At 42.1% G+C, this 20,123-nt stretch overlaps 8 protein-coding genes across 8 annotated transcripts; 5 read left to right on the plus strand and 3 right to left on the minus strand.

The window, feature by feature from the left end:
- Positions 1-19: 19 nt before the first annotated feature.
- Positions 20-4,565, minus strand: BEWA_012860 (signal peptide containing protein). The gene is made up of 6 exons (XM_004832122.1): positions 4,491-4,565; positions 4,386-4,456; positions 4,302-4,340; positions 3,927-4,264; positions 292-386; positions 20-258 (listed from the first exon to the last, which is right to left on the minus strand). Exons 1-6 carry the CDS (start codon positions 4,546-4,548, stop codon positions 56-58), a joined length of 804 nt encoding a protein of 267 aa, XP_004832179.1. The 5' UTR covers positions 4,549-4,565; the 3' UTR covers positions 20-55.
- Positions 4,566-5,865: 1,300 nt separating this feature from the next.
- On the plus strand, positions 5,866-6,432 carry BEWA_012870 (signal peptide containing protein; the record flags this gene model as incomplete). The annotated part of the gene is made up of 1 exon (XM_004832123.1): positions 5,866-6,432. One exon carries the CDS (start codon positions 5,866-5,868, stop codon positions 6,430-6,432), a length of 567 nt encoding a protein of 188 aa, XP_004832180.1.
- Positions 6,433-6,978: 546 nt separating this feature from the next.
- Positions 6,979-10,438, minus strand: BEWA_012880 (methionine aminopeptidase, putative; the record flags this gene model as incomplete). The annotated part of the gene is made up of 7 exons (XM_004832124.1): positions 6,979-7,096; positions 7,132-7,274; positions 7,309-7,671; positions 7,708-8,111; positions 9,506-9,871; positions 9,965-10,104; positions 10,161-10,438. 7 exons carry the CDS (start codon positions 10,436-10,438, stop codon positions 6,979-6,981), a joined length of 1,812 nt encoding a protein of 603 aa, XP_004832181.1.
- Positions 10,439-11,342: 904 nt separating this feature from the next.
- BEWA_012890 (conserved hypothetical protein) lies at positions 11,343-13,979 on the plus strand (the record flags this gene model as incomplete). Its single annotated transcript, XM_004832125.1, has 1 exon — positions 11,343-13,979. The coding sequence occupies one exon, from the start codon at positions 11,343-11,345 to the stop codon at positions 13,977-13,979; it is 2,637 nt and encodes an 878-aa protein (XP_004832182.1).
- Positions 13,980-14,308: 329 nt separating this feature from the next.
- Positions 14,309-14,758, plus strand: BEWA_012900 (signal peptide containing protein; the record flags this gene model as incomplete). The annotated part of the gene is made up of 1 exon (XM_004832126.1): positions 14,309-14,758. One exon carries the CDS (start codon positions 14,309-14,311, stop codon positions 14,756-14,758), a length of 450 nt encoding a protein of 149 aa, XP_004832183.1.
- A 68-nt stretch (positions 14,759-14,826) lies between these two features.
- On the minus strand, positions 14,827-15,474 carry BEWA_012910 (ABC transporter, ATP-binding protein family member protein; the record flags this gene model as incomplete). Its single annotated transcript, XM_004832127.1, has 1 exon — positions 14,827-15,474. The coding sequence occupies one exon, from the start codon at positions 15,472-15,474 to the stop codon at positions 14,827-14,829; it is 648 nt and encodes a 215-aa protein (XP_004832184.1).
- A 372-nt stretch (positions 15,475-15,846) lies between these two features.
- BEWA_012920 (conserved hypothetical protein) lies at positions 15,847-17,328 on the plus strand (the record flags this gene model as incomplete). Its single annotated transcript, XM_004832128.1, has 1 exon — positions 15,847-17,328. The coding sequence occupies one exon, from the start codon at positions 15,847-15,849 to the stop codon at positions 17,326-17,328; it is 1,482 nt and encodes a 493-aa protein (XP_004832185.1).
- A 1,571-nt stretch (positions 17,329-18,899) lies between these two features.
- BEWA_012930 (conserved hypothetical protein) lies at positions 18,900-20,118 on the plus strand (the record flags this gene model as incomplete). The annotated part of the gene is made up of 1 exon (XM_004832129.1): positions 18,900-20,118. Exon 1 carries the CDS (start codon positions 19,255-19,257, stop codon positions 20,116-20,118), a length of 864 nt encoding a protein of 287 aa, XP_004832186.1. The 5' UTR covers positions 18,900-19,254.
- Positions 20,119-20,123: the final 5 nt, after the last annotated feature.

The following is a 20,123-nucleotide window of genomic DNA, read 5'->3' on the forward strand; positions in this document are numbered from 1 at the left end:
ATAAAATACAGTATTTTTAAATCCAGGCACATGTGCCGTTACTAAAATGTAGATTTTACAATTTTGTAGCAGGAACTAGAGATCCAGCAGACATGTCGTCGTAATAGTGATCGTTTGTAATTGGACCACCAAAGTAAAAGGATGGGCGAATGTGTCTCATTGGTGTAGTCTTTGCTTCATTCACAATACCTTGACGTTCTCCAGTAATTTTCTGTGCCAACAAGTTTCCATCCTTTACCAAAATGTTTCTTGGTTCACCTAAAATGCTCTGTCAGTCCACATTAGCATTACCTTTGCAAAAATTTGTTACTGTCTCAAATGCCACCGAGTTGTCTTTCACTTCAAATGACATTGTAAAGAATGAACATTCTTCGAGCCTTTTACATCTGTAAATGGGCGTATATGTTAATGTATGGTATATAAAGTGAGCGTATGGAACAGTGGCATGCGCAAGCAATAGTATGAAAAGGGCGTTTATTGCAGAATTTCTCCCTATTTCCAGGAATTACCCATAGATCATTGTATTCACCAAAAAATCATGCGAAAGTCTTGAGAAGTTTCTGGCAGAACAAAGTAATGAGCGATTAGAAATGAGAGTATATTAGGCCATTTCCGTACAGTAACACCGATGGCAGTTCCAGTAGCTCCTGTTGATATACCTCCTGCAGTAATTTTTCCGTACATCGTTTGAAAAAAGGCACTTATCTGCTCACCAATGCCCTGTTGACCAGGAGTGCCTTGCAGAAGAATCTTAGTCTCAGACTCTGTATCAGGAACCTGGTCAGATAAGTCAGCAGCTGGGACTTCCTCACGTTGAACTCCATTTTGTGCTGGGTCAAGAGTGGCTTTGTGAATTTTCTGGAGAAGTTGAGAGATCTTCTCACCATCTTCATCTTCCCCACCTGGATCTAATTGCCTGTCACCATCGTCAAATTCTTTCCAAGTATTAGGATCTTTATCTCTTTGGTACCAACTATTGGATGATCCTAGTATGGATGAAAGGCCAATCAAAAGTGGGATTCCTTTGGCTCCTTTGGGATAGCTATATACAATTACCTGATTAGCATCCTTTGGAAATTTAATTCCTGTCTGTTCCGCTCCTGCATTCTTTAATCTGCTAACATACCTTTCAGAAACATGATGGTAATACGAATAGTCAGTAGTCACAGTGTATATATTGATATTGACATCACATCCTACCGTAAGACATTGGTAGCCATCAGTATCACTCTTATTTGAAATATCAATCTGGTGAGCTCCATTGTGTCTACAGTTCTGTTTATCAAGCTCTCCCTGGAGATTCAACCAGGTTCCATCGCAAGTTTCCCATTTACTCCTATTCTGATTGAGTTTAAAGTATGTAGGTCCTCTAGATGATTCTAATCCAAGGAGTAGTGGTTTGGTGTGCCCAGAGTCCTCTTTCCAGAAATAAACATGAGCAGAATTGTATGGTGTAGTATATACATTAGAATCTTCAAAAGGTATGCTTGTGCCACCCTTCTTTGTGGATAGGAGTCTTATATTTGACCCTCCGGTAGGAGTATGAGTGAACTTCCTGTAGATTTTATATTCTGTAGAAGGCCCAGTGACTTGAATTTGAGTATTTTGATTTGTTGGTGGAAGTGAGCTAGTTTCACCATTAGCATAATAAACTCCTTGGACAGTGGTAACATTTAACACTATGAAGTCCTTTAACTTACCATTGAGCTTTGACAGTTTTTCAGTAAGCTTGCTTTCTTGATCAACACCTCTATATTCTTTATCTGTCCATCCAATTGATGCCGAAAGGGGAATAGTTCTTTCATAGTAGTCATACTTATCACTCCAACTGGTCTTTTCAAGTCCAACTATTAGGGGAAGTGCGTTAGTGAAATCATAGTCCAGATAGTATACAGTGACACTTTTGTTATAGCGGCCTCCACCAGTTACATCTATACCATTCTGTTGTGCTCCATTGTAATATATCCCGCCAATATAATATGATCCGGTTCCAGGCGTGTGAGTGTACCTCTTGTAACCTTGTTCAGGTTTACCATAAACCCTTGCTACTTTAATGGTATTACTACAATTATCTTGGTACTGTCCATCGCTATCAGTTCTACCAATGTCTACATAAACCAGTGTTCTTTCAGACTCAGTACAGGTATGAGTACTAGTCATTTATAATCTCCATTTTTATCCATCACTAGTATAATAAACTAGTCTCTCCACTTATTCCCCTCTATCATACTATCTTCCAATCACCTTTCCATAGTCTCCTTCATGGTAGTACTCCATTAATGTCTCAACTGGTGTGAGCAGAATTGTCAGTATGGATGAGTAGTGTACAGGGATGGTATCCTTCCTTCAGGAGTAAGAGTCCACAAGTGGATCTATACATACTCACCATGGTACATTCTTACTATTCTCAGTACCCAAGTTAGTATTTAGAGTACCTCTGGGAGAATCCATAGACTCCTAAATCTATCTAACCCAAGGGTCTCCTTTAGAACGTTTGTAGATCCACCAACCAAATCCGGTAAGAGAACCAGCTCCACCAACAACTCCAGTCAGGACATAGGAGGTAGTCTTAATAATTTCATTAGGAGGAGAGTTTTCAGTAGAAGTATCAAGTTCTTTGGGAGAAGAGTCATCTTTACGAGCAGCAGGAGGTTTTTCAGGAGGAGTGCATTTTTCCAAGTTTTGACATCCAGTAAACGCTTGTAGTGTCTCTACAAGCTGGTTATATTTGGTACAGTTGTTATTAATTGTTTCTGGTATTATATTCTCAGGTATAGCAGAGATCCTTGTCCATGCATCACCAGTAGGAGGATCTTGCTTGTACCAACCTTTAACGTCAGGTTGGTCAGGTGAGTCCAGGTATATGAGTACCGGATTTTGTTGGTCGCAGTATAAAACGTATATACCTTGACACCAGAGATCGGAATTTTGAAGGTCAGGGATCTCTATCCTTTTCCTTTGACCAGTACCATTCTCTTGAAATATAATACCAGTGATTTGTGTTCCGCCAGTAATCGAGTGTTTGAAGTATGGAATACGACTTGAAGTGTGATGATCCGGTGCTTTACAGGAAATTGTCAATTCACTTACGGAGACCATACCACCACCCTCCTTAGTACCCTTCTTGCTATGTTCTTCACAACAATACTTGTCTCCATCAGTTTTAGAAGATGATAAGTCAATGGTGACAGCATCATTTACCTCACAATTGAGCAATTCTAATTCAGCTTGACTAGGCTCCCTGTTAGGCAGTGTATTAAGAAAAGTCCAACTACCCTCTTTACTATTCTTATAATACCTAGTTGTATTGCCAGTATATGCCACTTCAACTAGGATAGTCTTATATGTCTTATGCCTCCAATAATAGGCGGAAACGGAGGTAACATTATTTCCTGTGGCTCCATTCACGGTTCCGCCCTGATCATCTTGTACTTCCAAGAGTGTAAAGTTTCCTCCATTAGAAGTACTATCCTGATGAATGTACTTGAGGAAGTCAGAGTAAATTCCAGATCCTGTAACTTTAATGAGCTTACCAATAGTAAGAGGATCTCCTTCATAAGCACCTTGCTTTTTTGAGAGCTCAATGGTTACTTTTGGAATAACCATTACTAGTAGAGTGCATAGACCATTATGCTCTATACTTCCTCTTGGAGAAATCCATACTCCATATTTATAGTCCCACCTCTACTTAAAGCCTAGTCAGTATACGCTACATCTTGACCAAGTACTTCCTCCATCTAGTCATTACTCCTCATCCATACATTCATTCATTCTCCCTCACAACCAGCTCACCGTCAGAGAGAGTATTCACAGAATGACAAGATGAGTAGCTATCAAGGCAGTCATCTGAATGGTCTCCATATGGAACATTCAGCTATCACCAACTCCTCTTGCACGCATTTCTAACATTCATGCATTACCCTTACCTCATTACACTCTCTTTAACTCCAAACCCTTTGACGACGTCAATCAGCCCTTGACACTCGGCAGTCTTGTTCATTCCAAATTCATAGTCCTTGGAGATTTTGCGTATTTCATCCCCTTTAACTCCAGTCATCCATCCCTTCTTCACAAATAGGCCATTCCAGCCATTGCCAGAGCACATCCAACTGACCGAGGACCGAGGAATTGTATTACCAGTCTTGGAGACCCGGCGTGGCTTTCCAAGCACAGCAGCCCTGCTATATGCCTTATCTCGCGTCTGGCAAAAGAAGGAGCACTGTTCTATCGAATCACATTTGTCCAGAGCGTCCTCGACCTTAATCTGGGCATTTACGTCAACTACGTGTGTGTAAGAGTACCTCGTCATCCGCATCCAAAATCGTCGAACCCTCACAAAACTGAGTGATTATCATGAAAATGTGCAAAATAAACTGCAAACTAACTCGTCTGGAGTCATGGATGAGCAGATAATCGCCACTCGGGGGACGAAGAGGAACAACGTTGCGTGATTCTCCTAAATTGACGTGAGAACGGGGAAAGGGACAAACCTGTCGATATAAACAGGGTGAATAATGCGATGATAGATGAAGAAACACATTTTTTCATTGCAGAAAATTGTGAATGGACGCGGAAGGAGTACGCGTTGCCACACCCACAGTCAACGGACGAGGTACTCGGGCTAAGCGAATGCTGCAGGGTTTTACATGTCTGAAAAGCAAATGTGTAGCAAAGTGCGTCCCTGGAAAGTCACCAAGGGCATGAACAACTGAGGTCTCTGGGAGTGGATGACCAGGGGTACCTAGAACGTGGTACAGATGGAGGAGAATTTTCTACGGATCCCTATAAGCAAAGAACCCATTACATTCTAAAGCGTCTGCGGGATACTTGCAAAGTCTCTCTACTCCCGCCAACAACTGAGGGTGTCTCTACAAGGACCATGGAGACTCTAGAGGATGCCACTAGGACGCTCCAATGCCATGAGTTTGTTGATCCACTAGTGCTGTTAAAGAGTACATAGAACATCTGAAAGGCCAGTGGAAAGGAACACGCAGGAATACTGAGACAATGGGTGTCCGGAGGACTGGCCTTACAGGTGTATAGTTCACCTCTTGGGGTCTACAGAGACCAAGAATGGAGACTCTTCCCTGACGGGGAAGGACCAGACACTCCCTGGTGGACTGTGCAGAGTGTTGTAGAACCCATGTATAAGGTTGGTACGCCCTGTGGTTATAGACCGTACCGGCAATGGATGTTGATCGAATATGAAGGTCTGTAAAGGGCATACGATGGATCTGCATGGTTACTCTAATGTGTTTATGGTCCATAGCATTACCATGTGGAGTAGAGGATAATATTGTAGGATCCTATGCCATTTCCCTGGAATGTAGAATGTATAAGTTATCGGACGTCTCCCTGGATCGAGTACCCACCTATCCGTCATCAAGGAATATTGAGATCGCAACAAACGACTCATACAATTTTCTTTACATTGTTATCCATCATGATGCATACACACTTTGTGTCTGCTCAGGGATGGCGGAAGAATGCAGTAGGCACTATCCTGGAGCCAAGGCAGACTACCAAAAAGCTCATGCAATTCGTTAGCCCATGATAGTGGGTAGAAGCATGTACTGAGGTTACCATGGCCACAGGAATACTCATGCATGGCCCTATTGTAGAATATAGGGTGACTAGGAAGAAGTGTAGAGGAAGGACCAGGTGACCACTAGGCAAGAATCTGGTGGCTGGGAGATCATGGGAGGTTCCAGCTACCTTGGGGAAAATTAAAGGCATGAAATTCACTGTGTAATGCAGGCTAGAAGGAAGAGAACTGTGTTATTTCCCCATTAATGTAGAAGGCTCAGGTCCCCATAGGAAGACTCTTGAATGCAACCCTCTAACCACTTTATATACACTACCAAAATGGTTTCTGCTAAACTCGTATTCGCTTCTCTCTTTGCTTTCGTAGCCTCAGCCTTCGCTGCTGAACTTGACTTGAAGACCCTCAAGGGAACTGGTGAAGTTAATGATCTTGGTTTGTGCAATGTTGTTGAGGCCCATGGTTTGCAACTCGCCTGGTTTAAACCATACGTTGGTAAGGAACTCCAAAGAGTCCACTGCGGTGCTCATGAGCTCTGGAAGACCGCTGAGGAGGAGCATGAACTCAACGAACTTCTCGTTCTCTCCAAGTGCAAGGCCGCTGCCTTTGCTGTCCTCTCTGAATTGACCAAGGCGGGTGGTTTGAATCACCATTACTTCGAGCTTGACCCAGAGACTGGTAATGTTAGAAAGGAGCATAGTGCTGATCCCAAGAACTTCAAGGAGGTATTCCTTCCTCTTGTATTGACTGCTCTCAAGAAGGCTGGCGCTGTTGAGGCTCTAAAGCCACCATATCCAGCTGTTGCCGCTCACTTCTTCTTCCGTCACTTGAGATTGGCTGGAGAGAAGGCTGCCGCTCAAGCCGGACACAAGCCAGAACTCATGCAGTAAACAGGATAATGTGTCTTTAAACATTCCTGGCTAAAATGTTGAAGTCCAAACGATGCCGTCTGTAGTATAGACCGGGACTTCCATGACTTTGTATCATGTAAGCATCAAAATGCAGGAATACGTCAGTGCCTGACGATTTTTAAATCTTCTGCTAAACTCTTTATGGTAGATGCAGTATATGGAGACTGTCATTTAATTCGCATGTTCATGTCTAGTCAAGTTTTGCCCGTGCCCTCGCAGGTTTGCCAAAACCATTCGAGTCTATCACAGTTTAAGGGGATGTGGTTAGATTTGATAACTTTTGCTGCCCACACTCCATACTTTAAACTGATAAATTCAAAAAATGCGGATAGCAATTTGAAGGACATTTCTCAGGATCGACTGTAGAGTCGCATTCTCATAAAAACCAACAAATTCTCCAATTTTCAACTTGTTAATCTCTCATTGAATCTAAAGCATTACCAATTATTTGCGCTCAACAATTTCTCTTTTATAAACTTCAATGGCCTTACCGTATTAGATACATAAACATGTTGTATATACCAACTAGTATTTGACTTTTATCGGATTCTCCCAGTAAAAGGGTGGAGAAGATGGGAGCCTTTTGGTGAGAATCTCTGGTTCACCATCTGTGATCAAAATTGTGTGTTCGAATTGTGCGGTCCTAAAGAATAATATTGCTCACTATAATAAACAAACTTTGTTCCGCTACAAGCAGCAATGGTCCATCCATCTGGCCACATAGTATAACCAATATTACTACTCTTGACCATTATAGGTTCGATTGTAAAGACCATCCCAGGTTGCAATTTTATATTAGAATCATTCTCAACGTGGGATATCTGTAGATTGCATTTAATAATAACTCAAACTTACATATGGAAATTCGTGAAAGTTTCTGCCAATACCATGACCAAAAAAGTTTGGATAAACGTTACATCCACGATCGTTCGCATATTTAGTCAAGAACTCTCCAATCTTAGATATCTTTGTTCCAGGTCTGCAGATCTTTATAACTTCCATTAACGCATCATGTGTGATTTTCATTAGTTCAACATCCGAATCAAACGTGGGAGAAAACAAATACGGCTTGTAATATCTATCTGGATCATGTTTGGGCAGGAGATTAAAGGTGATGTCAGGAAATTCGGAGTCTATGAACCTTTTACCACCTTCAAGATCGGAAATATATGTAGGAAATAATGCCGATGGGAGTCCCACGATTCTGCCATCATAAACCTTCCCTTCGACCATAAAACTATAAAACGGCAGTACATCATTTGCCAATCTCACTCCAACTCGCAAGGCTTCTTGATTCTTAGGTGTAGCATTTATTTCAAAAAGATCCTTGTTAACCTGCCAGTATTTTTTTATCCGCTCTAACATGTCCGCCCATCCTTGCTGTGGCTTTATACCCCTAGAAAGATGAGAAAGAGATCCCGTTATCCCCTGCTGAGCGGTTATATGGGTGGCTATATTTGCCATGTTGTTATGAAAAGAAGCGTGGTGATTCATTTTGTTACGTTCATAATCTCCCATGAGTTTTTGCGGCTTTAGTTTTTTCTGCGCAGGTAAAACTATAAATGTCTCGGAAATGTCACCATGAAATCCATCTACATACACAGTAACATCGACGTTGACGAGATCTCCAGCGGATAAGACGGTAGAATCCGGAATCCCTAAACGTGAATGTGTGATGCAAGAAATAAAGATATGCAGCATTAAGTAGTAGTCTATAGAATGGCTGTTTTACTTGTAAACAGATGTTTTCATCACGATCAGTCCTCTTTTGCAGTAATAACTGCCAAATTTCCAGTGGAGTCATCAGTTAGCTACTCCTCTGGGTGCAAAAACTTCCTGCATCACACATTTACATTAAGAGCCATATAGTCCATTTTCATTCTAGCTAGTCTGTAAGAAAAGATTGTGTGTCGAATACTTTCCCATATTCCACTCTTTTTTTCGAAACATTGGAATGAGAATCCAAGCCTTTTCTTGATATGTAGCATCAAAATTTGAGATTCTCCCATTGAATAGAGTTCGCAGAGAAAACAAGCTTCATCATCTCCGTTCCAAATTATATTGTAGCCGTCCATAACTATCCGTGCACTATTGTCAGCCTTTGGGATATAAAGTCTGGTTGGGATACCATCTAAGACGTAATGCGCAACCACGCACTTTTCTGTATCTGTATCAATGGATAAATCCATAGAAAATGTTAAGAGTGCGTAATTGCGCACCATCAGCTCTTCAATATCATCTCTATAGGTGCTTTCTGACATTGTCCATGTTCCCCTATTATAGGAATAAAGCATCTGGTAGAATCCACCGGCTCCCTTTGTTCTGAGAATCATTGTCTTAGCTTCATCACCTTGAAGAAATACTATGCAGTAGATGCATTTCTCCCCAGTAACTAGGGATTCCCAGACTTTTTTGTCTCCATGTCTAACACTTGTCACTTTGGCGTCGGAGTTTACCAGGTATATCATTGAAGGAATTCCATTAATGTTGGAGTAAAAGGATTTACAAATGTGAGGATCAGGACTGTATATGTTAATAGTTGCGAGAGTATGAACTGAAGATTCCACTTTATGGGCACAAGGGTATTGATCCGGAGGGTCACCAGCAATGCTTAACCTGAAAATATGTAAGAGAGAAAAAGCCAATAGAATAGGCATTCTTTAACGGTGGATAATTACTCTGAGACCGTTCCGTACCGAATTTAGACATTCCGAAGAGTTGAAATTCTCATGCAGACCCCATGCAACAAAGTGAATGGTAACGATCTGCATTCTTTAGAGAATTATCCATTGCTTAGAACTGGTTATTTCGGAATATCCCATGTTACTAATCTTGGGTATCCTATTCTCTGGAATGACACTCATGTTCTCCCACTCTAACATACATTCACTTGGTGTTTTTACAAATCCCAAATATCAGAGTTCATGTCCTATATTTCATTCCGTAAGTCAACATTTCCCTTGTAAAACTATTCAAGTGTAAAATCCAGTACATTCAGACATTTCCTCGTACTAGAGATGAGCTACTCTTCAATGGCTATAGAATCACTTACCATGACACATTACTTCGTTAACTGAAACGCAGACAGACTTTGGGAACCCATTATAGTTTAGTGGCGATGGGTAAACCTTTTTAATCTCGCACATTTTATGAACTCTGCGATCGATATCGTCTGTAAAAACTCCTTCAACAATCAGGTCATGCACAGAGTCCAAAATTTCCCTTGCAATTTTGCATGCTTTCCTAATACCCTCGATCTCACTAGGGGTCTTTAAAGTTCCCCTTGGATCATCCTCCTTTCTTCTATCTTTTCCAGGGTATGGTACATACTCTGGAATCCCAGTCTTGTAGTAATTTGGGCGCTTGGCATGTTTAGATGGGTACTGCTTGCCACTCAAGATACCTTTGCGAATACCACCTGTAGTGTGTATATGCAAAATTTTGTATATGTACATTGTTAAATATAGATAGTACACCTAACTGTGCAGACAATAGGGGCACAAAAACGAACCTGTGTAATTAAAATGGTCCCATATACTCTTGATTGACACATTTGGGATTTTAGATTCCAATTCCTTTTTAAACCGTTGAGTTCTATCTAAATTCTCTTGTTTCTTCTTCACTCGTTGGAATCCAACTGGTCCCTCTTTCCTGCAAGTTGTATATTAAAACAAGACAAATATGCATCGTCTGACGGGTATGCCTACCTTATGTAACGTTCCTTTTCCAAAATATGCTTCTGGCTTGCGACTGGAGCATTCCTTCCAGGGGATAACCCAAGCTGCCTGGGAGTGTCTATAAAGGCAGAGTTCAGCGAGGCTCCATAGCGGCCATTTTCTGGTTGTAACAGATGCTTTCCAACCAAAGTCTGTGAAAATCGTCCGACAGACGAGTACTTTAATGCGATAATTGACTCAATGTTGGAGAGAATGGCCAAAATTAGGGCAAATGTGCAACCATTTTGACCAAAAACCTTGAGAATCATTAAGATTATCGCTCATTAGATCCTCTTTCCATCCTTGAAATCGTCTATAGCCAACCAGCTGGCCCTAAAATCGCACCTACACAAACCCAAACCGTTTATCTGATAAAATCAACGTCCTTTAGGGGTAAACTCAAATTTCCTGTGGCTAAAACGCCTCGTAGGCGATACTTCTGCTGTAAAATGGCCTAAAAGTTGCGGATTCCAGAGTAACGGAAAATACCAAAATGAAACGTGGATTTCTAGTGCCTAAAGTACATTCTGGGCCTTTGCCGAACCTCGTGCGGGTGCAGAAGAGGAATTTGGGAGAACATAAACTGAGGCCAACGGCGGACTTGGGAGGATGGGAGGACGTCACAACTTTGGCGTAGAGAGAGGCTTTGACAAGGTGTAGGATTTAAAGGGTCAGTGTGTGTCTCCTTTGGTCCTCTGGGAAACTCTCGGGGTAATTCTCCCCTCGGCCACCTTAGGGTCATAAAATCGCGTATTTGGACGCCTACAGAGAGAAAACCACGACAGTGTGGACGGGTTGATAGCCATCTACGGCTCTGACGAAGCCTGAGGCGGTAGACGGGAAAAGGGAGGCCCAGACGCGCGAGCGTCGGTGGGTGCAAGGCAAATCTGAGCGGCAACGGACCAAATCTAACGAAATCTCTCGGGTTCGTGCTCTAAATCTAAAGTGTGGGCCTGGAACGGCCGAGAAATCGGTCTCTGCCTTACACATGTTTTGTTGGGAGGCTGTACGAGGCTGCTAGTGCATATAATTTTACAATTAGCAAGTCTTTCCGGTATTTTTAATAATTTTGGCGTTTTATAGTTTGAAGCATCCGTGATGTTGGATGTATGGCCAAGTGTGTACTAGTATGGATGTACGAGTCATTTTAAAAGGGGATCCTATCAACGTCAGATGGAGCACACTTTACCACAGTCACAGGGAGATAATAGTATAGAGCCGCCTGTGGATGACGTGTCAATCACCAAGGACGTCGTGTCAGGAAAAGAAGTCACATTTGAAAAGGTAAGGAAACGACCCAAACGAAGATCATTCGAAAAAGGACTCAAACGACCCGCAATCAACCTGTTGGATACCTCACTCTCTAGTAGATTTCAAACCTGTAGCCTAGAAACCACGCGAGAAAACTCTGTCGTTGAACAAGTCGTCACAGAGAATAGAATAGATGCAACTGCGGCAAACACACTAGGCTACATCCTTGAAAGCGCAACCAGTGGAGAAATGGAACAAGGTGAACCAAACATGGAAGAACGATTGCTAGTCAGCGATCTCGTTTCAGAGGAAGAGCTCTCTCCTCAAACATGCTCAAGAGCGCAAGAATCGCAAAGTGAGCCCTTGCAAAATTTGCATAATTACATTCTTGATGACCAAAACGGGTCCAATCAGAGGGAATCTGAACGCGCAGGTTACCAAGATTTAAATGGGTTTATGGAAAGTGTGCATGACGAATGTATGAGTAATTTACAACCATCTTCTAGAGCTGGCCAAGATCAGTCAGCATCGAGGTCGCCCAGGGATCATGTGGAACCAATAAATGTTATAACCATCATTGATGGTGATATGGAAGAAGAATATGATAATGTAGATGAATACGGCGTTGAAGCCGAGTATGCTCGTTCAGAGAATCCATACAATGACATGGAATATTCGCACCTGGAAATGGCAGAATGCTACAGTGTTTCGAATGCGTTGGAGGAATTACAAGCGGATTTAACAAACCAGATCAACAATGGTGATGAATACATGAATCACTGCCATTCCGGAGGATATATGCATTCTAGAAACAACTATCCTGGGTACCAAGGTCCATTGCATAGCAGCGCCCCTGAACAATATGAAAGGATGATTAGTAGCGATGGAAATGGGCTAGAGATGGAAGATTTTGATGATGCAAGTGTACCTACAACTCAACCGATTGTTTCACGTGGAAGCATACAAAATGCTGTAGCAACTCCACTTGTGCAGAGGAACTTGAGTTGCGGTGCAAGTATGGATGGATTGAGTAATAGATCATCTTCGGTTAATTTGGCACTCGATTCTGGTGATTTAAAACGTCAGATTTTTATGGATGAGCAACTTATGAATAATATTTTAAAGGACCTCATTTGTCCAATTTGCTTAGAATACTTTTATTTTCCCGTTACTGTCGCCTGCGGACACACTTTTTGCAGGTACTGTATTGGTCACAGCAAATTGGCTGGAAAAATGTGCCCTCTGTGCAGGCAATCTATTGGGAGAACTCTCAATATAAACACAATATTATCAAATCTTGTAAAGTCTCTAAAACTCAGAAAGAGACCTGCACCCATTCCAAAGGGGCCAGAACTATCTTATGTGGCTGAAAAGCTTTGGTGGGACGAACATTGCCTAAAACCGTACGTTTCGGTCCCCCTATTCCTTAGAATAATGTTTGGAGAAATGGTTCAAGCTCCAGTCTTTTTTGATGATTTATGTTCTTGTCTAATTGACTACTTTTCAACAAACAACAAATGGTCTCGAGCAAAGTGGGTATTTACTATTGAAGACTGCAAAATTGTACGCCAGCTTGTGGGATTCGATCCCTCCGATACAGAGGGGTCAAAGGTGCGTTTACATAACTGGGTAGAGGACTATCTCATGGCTAATCCTCATTTATGTTTCCGCAGTGACACTGCGTTCCCAGTCACTCTAAAGGTTTATCACGATGTTAATCATAAGATTGAGGGAACAATATTCAGTGCTATGGATATTCCAAACAAGCTACCATGGGATGCAGGAAGGCATGCAAAGAGTCTATTGCACCTTCCACACTCATCGGTTTCTCTATCACATTTAATTTTTGCTCAATGTCCAGATGGACGCTTTGGAATTTTGGATTGTGGAAGTACCATTGGCACCATGATCAAGTTGCAAGGAGTACATGCTTTGCAAACAGGAGACAGAGTTCACATTGGAGACAAACATGAAGTTGATGTGACAATTGTTAACGACTCCATAGGTACACCCTTCCGTGATTTTAGGTGGAGTCCAAAGAATGGTGCAGTCTTTGATTTTTCAGAATATTCAACCGCACCTCCAGAGGATAGGGAGGATTTGGAAGAATTGGAATCTCACTTGAAACTGCGTATTTTTGCAGATTCTCAAGTAGAACGAGATGTTTGGATATGCCCAAAGGGAGTTATACTAGGCAGAGGTCCAGTCACACAATCTGCATACAGAAAACTCAGCATAACTACACAAAATGGATATATATCCAGAGAGCATTGTCTCATTTACTATGATGGCTCACAACCCTCAGGGAAACGATGGCTACTCCGGGATATGAGCACATTGGGAACATTTTTAAAATTAAAACCATTCCAGGATCCACACCCGGTCTCACCAGGTTTCGTCTTTAAAGTAGGACAATGCAAGGTCGAAGTGTGCCATGCACACGAAATGGCACGCAGAGTACCCTCATCGGCTACACTCATACTCTCACACCTACTGCAGTCGCACATTTCAGACGCCCCCGCAAGGGACGATCAGATTATTGGCGACGATGAATCGTGAAAATTTATCGTATCCTTGTTTATGTTTTCTTGCATCTTGGATAACTTGTACCACAAGAAGTAAGGACAAATGTAATGAACCAGCTACCATGCCTGCACTATAGCTTCCCCTTTTATAGACATCCTCAATTCAACATGCATTATTCTCTGTAGAGTTCCTGGTAATGGAAAAGTCAGAGTCCATCTTGTATCTCTGCCCTTTGTTTAGACCTATAGTCTTTTGTCACGCCTATTGCGTATTGTTCTAGTCTCTTCTTTACATAGTTATCATCATTCATTCATCTATACTGCTGATTCTGTTCACACCAGTTGAGACATTGGAAGAGTACTATGAATGTTTTAGCAGTACTGTGGACGGTATGTTTGGTAAGGTTGTGCAGTACGAGTTGTTGTGGAGGAGGAGATACTACTGACGATAATGGGCCAGGTGTCCTTGATCTTGCTAATCCAGATAAATCACTATTTAGCACGCTGAATGGGAGATTGGGAACACTTTATCTCCACAAATCTGGTAAAGAAATAACCGAAGTTTTTTACGGTAGGAGTAGATTATGGAAAGCTGAAGATGGACAAGGGTGTAAATGGGTTGAAGTAGCCATTGATAGTAAGGGAAATGGAATGGCACATATTTATCTAAAAAACCAGGGATACACAGAAATTCCCTTTAAGGCTGTTTTAAATAACACTGGAAGTAGTTCTACATCGAATCAATCAGGTGATAATACAGCTAAAGAATCTTCACATTCTTCTACTACTACTCCATCTCAATCTTCTCAGTAGTGACTCCTTACCCCCTATGGATATAATGCAGTTTACTCATCTGCCCTTGGTAGGTGGTGGAAAGTACTCTAGACTCCTCTCTTGTTGGTATACTGGAATGCTAAGACTTGTGCAGACTCGTAATACCGAATCTGGACGGGAAGGGAACAGTGGGAACTACTAACACTGAGAAAAAAGCCAAGAATGACAACTGTAGGAGCGACGTGAATAGAATCTATATGACAAACAGATGGAGAAACTACTAATGACAGATAGCGGGAAACATATTGGTCATACGAAACGAATATGTGAATTAGGAAGATCTCAAAAAGACCTCGGCATCTCCCGAGACGGTAGGTCAATATTACAGCCCTTGCCAGAATACATCTCACAGGTTTCTTGGCTTTCTTCTTTTCCTCTTCACTTAGGGACTCGTGGGCCTCAATGCTGGCGATGCCATCGCTAACATGCCTGGAAAGAATTGGCTGCCATTTGAGAATCTGGTCGGCCAGTGGGAGAGGGTGGATCATGTAAGGATCTAGGTACCTCTTTGATGTTTCCTTAACCCACCTGTATACCAAAAGAAAAAATATAAAGTTGAATATACTCGTTTCGTCAAAGTATCGGAACTTTGTGCCGTCAGGCTTCACTACCTTCCTCAGAGTTAGGGAAGGTTCACTCTCCCAAAAGTGATGATCATACACTTCCGGGGTTCTATCCCCTTTATCTACCATCATTCTCAAAGCATAAGCCTTGTACGGAGGTCTATACCTTGTCTATATGCTTGGAAGAATAATTCTGGTTAGAGAAGTCAAAGGTAATCTCCTCGCTTTGTCTAGCCTTTAGTGCCTAAGCGATAAGTTACAACCATAAATGGCCAAGGAAAACCAAGAGTCTGTGGCTTTTAAAGCCGAAACATATCAGGAACAATGAAGGATGTTTATTCTTGGCATCTTCTTCATGGGGGTTTTAACGGGCTCAGTCTCAAACCCTACGTTTTAGCAACGATGGACTGCCATGTGTAAAATTACTCGGTTGATAAAGGAATAGAGACTAAAAAACACATGGATGGTGAGAAAGTGAAGAAGCGCCGTCCTTACCCGGGCACGATGTGGGTATCCTCGTCAAGACTTCGTATGGCAATAGCCAAATCAAAGAAGGCAAAAGAAAAGGGGAAGAAAAGTACAGATGAGGATTTTAGGAAGGGAATCCATGACACCCACAAGTATGTCTTTATGTTGATTGCATACTGCATGGCACCCATTACCGGTGTTTCTCTGCTTCTTGAAAGCATCTTTCACTGCGAGAACATCGCCAACAAGTGTTACTTGTCGTATATTATTGCTGGTTCCACTTCTACCATGGTATCTCTCATTTGTCTGCAAATGAGCTTCAGTGCCTTGGTAATTTGCTTCTGGATGCTCATGCCAGGTTTGATCATATTTGTCCCAGTCATATACTTTGGGAACGGACAAATAGCCAAGATGATCTTCATTCTTCTCTGTGGAATAGTTGGAATTCTCGAGGCACCGATCCTTCAGGCATCTACATTTGTGATATCAAAGCTATTCCTAAACTCGGCAGCCTCAACTCTATATTCCGGCTACCCATTTGGACTCATTTCCATGGGACTGTTCCAACTAGTCGTGGAGCAGATCATAGGAACCGGCAGTATACCTCAGATGAGATTATGCGCGACTCTGTGCTATGGAGTCCAGGCCGTCGTCGGATTTTTCACGGCCCTCTGGGTCACCTATCTCTACATAAGGTATAATGGACGCGTCAAAGAGGAGGAAGAGAAAAAGAAGAAGCAAGAGCAGAAGCAAAGCCAGGAAGAGAGTAGTAGCGGTGGTGATACTAGTGCCAGCACTAACAGCAGTGAACCAACAAAGGTACAACAGTTAGGCAAGGTCATAGTGGTTGTGCCGTATTATTCACCTCGTCTTGTTATACAGACTGTTGGAACTGTATTGAGGGTGTTCTTCCACCCCTGTCTCATACCTTTCCTTATAGATTTGTCTAACCGAGAGAAGCTTGTCATCTCGCTGTCTTTCATGTTCTTTGACTTTATAGGCGTAAATTATGCCGGAAACTTTGATGAAACCATTGACCCATCTGAAAAGGTTCCCTCTCAGTCTCACTTTGTATTTTTAATCACAAGGGATTTGACTCTTCATCTTATATGGATATCAACTATTTCCCTGGTCTCATTTATCGTCTGGAACATTTGGACCTGCGAATTTGAATTCACTAACTCTTCGTTCTTCCTCCTCATCTTGGCGTCCGCAAATGGCTTTATTGGAGGAATCTTTACTGGAAGGGGACTAAATGGTTGTTTTCCCATCCTAGAATATTATAATGGACAGGGAGTTATAGGAGACGATATCATAAAACTTGACAATATCATTAACGATATCGCACTATCTTTCGATTACATCATGTGTTTCTTAATGTCTCTATTCTCCAACATTACTGAAAGATTCATACTCGGCCACAAAAATTCCAGAGAGTATATTCTCAGCAACAACAAGGGCGATTTATCAATCGAAACTGTAAATGCTCTACTAATGCAGTTTAGAGGGGTATTATAATCCCTATACACCATGGATTTAAAGGAGGTAGGCAAACAGACCTCCCCTGGACTATCTTCAGGTCATTCACATTTTTCATAAATTTTAAATGCACTCTGCCACGATTTTAAGCATGTGGAACATTTTAATTTTTAAAGGACTAGATACATTCTTAATATTCCAATGACAACTACATGCATGATTTTTCCGGGTCCAGGAGCCTCAATTCCCAAGTTTAGACACCACTGCTCAGTGCTTGACATCCTGCTTTGGCCTCCATAAACGTGAAAGTACTAGCCAGCATTTGTTCATCCAACAGAACAGAGTTACAGGCAGTAAGGATCATCCCCTGTAGTTCCTTGATTGTAGAGTCTTTTCACCTTGTATAGTCATGGCAATGTAATAAAAGGTAGACATTCCGATGGAATCACCCAGAGGGTCTTTAGAGAAGATGCTTGTTTATAGATCCAAAATAGAGTCTCATTACTTATCCATGTGATAGATCCATCTACCTTAATTGCCTCATAAATTCGCGATTTTGCGCTTATGCCAGAGCGTCTTGTGCTTGTCTAACAACATCACGATCCATCCCTCCTAGGACATTATTTAGGGTGTTGTTAAAACCCTCTTCCTTGCTACCCAACTTTGTCGTACCATAGAAAAGGCTTTAGACGATAACGAGGACCTATGGAACTCTAAATGTGACTCCAAACCGCCAAGAGTACATGCAGAAAAGGATGTTAAGATTTCACTCGATTGATATGAAGAGTCGAACGGCAAGCGGGGACAAACTGGGAGGCTAGAAAGATACTAATCCGTCAATTAGACCCGCACAATAAAACTGCATGCTCTAAATATCTCTGAGTGGGAGAGTGAAATCCGCAATCCAAGCATCTCAATCAGTTAAAATACCTATAGCCATTAATCTGAGCAAACAAACTTTTGTAAACCCGTGGATAATCCGGACAAAATACCTCCGAGTTTACTCCAAGCATCTCCACAGTTGGGGAACTCAACCGATTGTTCCTGCATTTTGCTCGAGGTATGCTGATGGTATAGAGCAATTCATCCATGTTACAAGCTGCTGAGACCACAATCATTAGGGTATAGAGATACCGGATCCATGATCGACTCTATGGCAAATATGAAGACCGTTTAGTCCACCTCCATTAAAAATCTCATAGATATACCCATTAAACTCTCATCTATAACGTACACATTCTCAAAGGATGGTGATTCTCTTCGCTATCGCCATGGTAGTCACCGTGGCCTCATGACTTGCAAAAGGCACGCATATAATGCGATCCTGGTATTAATTACATCAATAAATCGACACTGAATTAACGGTGTGGCCCTGGTGGCTCCGGAACCGCTGTACCACGCTCCATACGTAACTTTTGGCCATTATAGCGCTTTGTAACATTCACACATCGGATAAAGATATATTTTTATTGGCTAAATCCGACTGCACTTGCGGAACCAGCGCAACGGTCACGGTATGGGCGGATGCTCCTTTGCAGGCAAGTCTGCATTGCTGTGCAGGCGTATAGGCGGATGTTTAAGGGCCAGTTGATTATTATTTTGCAGTTTTTAATATCTTGTATCATAATTTCCCCCTCTAGCGAGACCTCGCCTCTGGAACGCCAAGCCAAGCTCCTGAGGAATCCAAAGAGAACATATGCAGCAACGAGTACACGCCCAAAGGAATGTACACTGAATACACTCACGTAAAGCTCAGTTTCAAGCCCTAAATAGACCCTTGCTTCACATTGTAGCTGTAGGTTATTCGGGAGCTCCTCAGTCGACCAAGCGCATCAGACGAGATTGATACACTCTACCAGAAGGTTGGCGTATGCAAAGAACCCACCGCAAGGTGATAGACAAGGCCTACGTGTCAAGGGGTACGCATGCACAGAGTAAGGATTCTGTTGGAGCGTAGATAGTAAGATGGTTTCATTCGAGGATCGCAAAAGTTGTAGGCTCATGTCGAGCAACGACGGAGCCACAATGCAGTATGAAGGCAGCGGAGACCTCTTCAAGATTATGAATTCCGAAGCCGTTGAAAGACACCAAAAGGATAGTACAAAATTGTGGAAATCAAACGAGTCGATCTCGTCATGTCTCACCCATGTCTCAGAGGTTGAGGTGCAAACCGAACATGCAACCATCGTACCAAGTGCAGAAACAAAGACATCCAACCTCATCATCTTTGACTACGATGACACCATCCTTCCAACGTATTCACTGACTGTCATGCAAAGACAAAAACTCGGCGTCAAACTCTCGGACGAGGTGCTCCAAGAGTTGAACAAACTCAGCGATGCCGTACTAGAAAATCTACAAACTGCTTTAAATGTAGGAACTATTGTAATTGTAACAAACGCCAGCTCAGAGTGGCTGTCGCAAAGTTGTGAAAAGTATCTGCCCAGAGTTGGCGCATTCCTCATTGAGAACAAGATACGCATCATTTCCGCAAGAGATAGATTCGGAAATAGCCTATTGGCGCAAAAACACTGGAAGTACTTTATATTCATCGATCTTATCGAGGAACAGTTCATAAGGCAACTCAAATCAGGTGAACCCTTCTCTGTCATATCCATTGGTGATGGCTCTGAAGAAAGAGAAGCGTGCATGAAACTCATTGGAATATTTAAAAACCAAGCGTGGACATTCAAAAACCTCAAGTTCTTGAACCAGCCAAGCTATGGATGTCTCACGCTACAGCACGTACTGCTGCAAAAATCGTTTCAAAACTTCCTAGACATGGACAGTTCTGCAGATTTGTGCATTCAGTTTGATAAAGTTGGTTGATATCT

The sequence above is a fragment of the Theileria equi genome, assembly GCF_000342415.1.
Source record: "Theileria equi strain WA chromosome 4 map unlocalized gcontig_1105316255033, whole genome shotgun sequence".
In the NCBI taxonomy this organism is placed as follows: domain Eukaryota; phylum Apicomplexa; class Aconoidasida; order Piroplasmida; family Theileriidae; genus Theileria; species Theileria equi.

Coding starts and splice junctions, on each gene's coding strand:
- BEWA_012860 (XM_004832122.1), bottom strand. CDS start 4,548: ATGAAAAAATGTGTTTCTTCATCTATCATCGCATTATTCACCCTGTTT. Junction 387..3,926: donor GTTAAAGAGAGTGTAATGAG/GTAAGGGTAATG, acceptor GCCCATTTACAG/ATGTAAAAGGCTCGAAGAAT. Junction 259..291: donor AGTAACAAATTTTTGCAAAG/GTAATGCTAATG, acceptor AGAGCATTTTAG/GTGAACCAAGAAACATTTTG.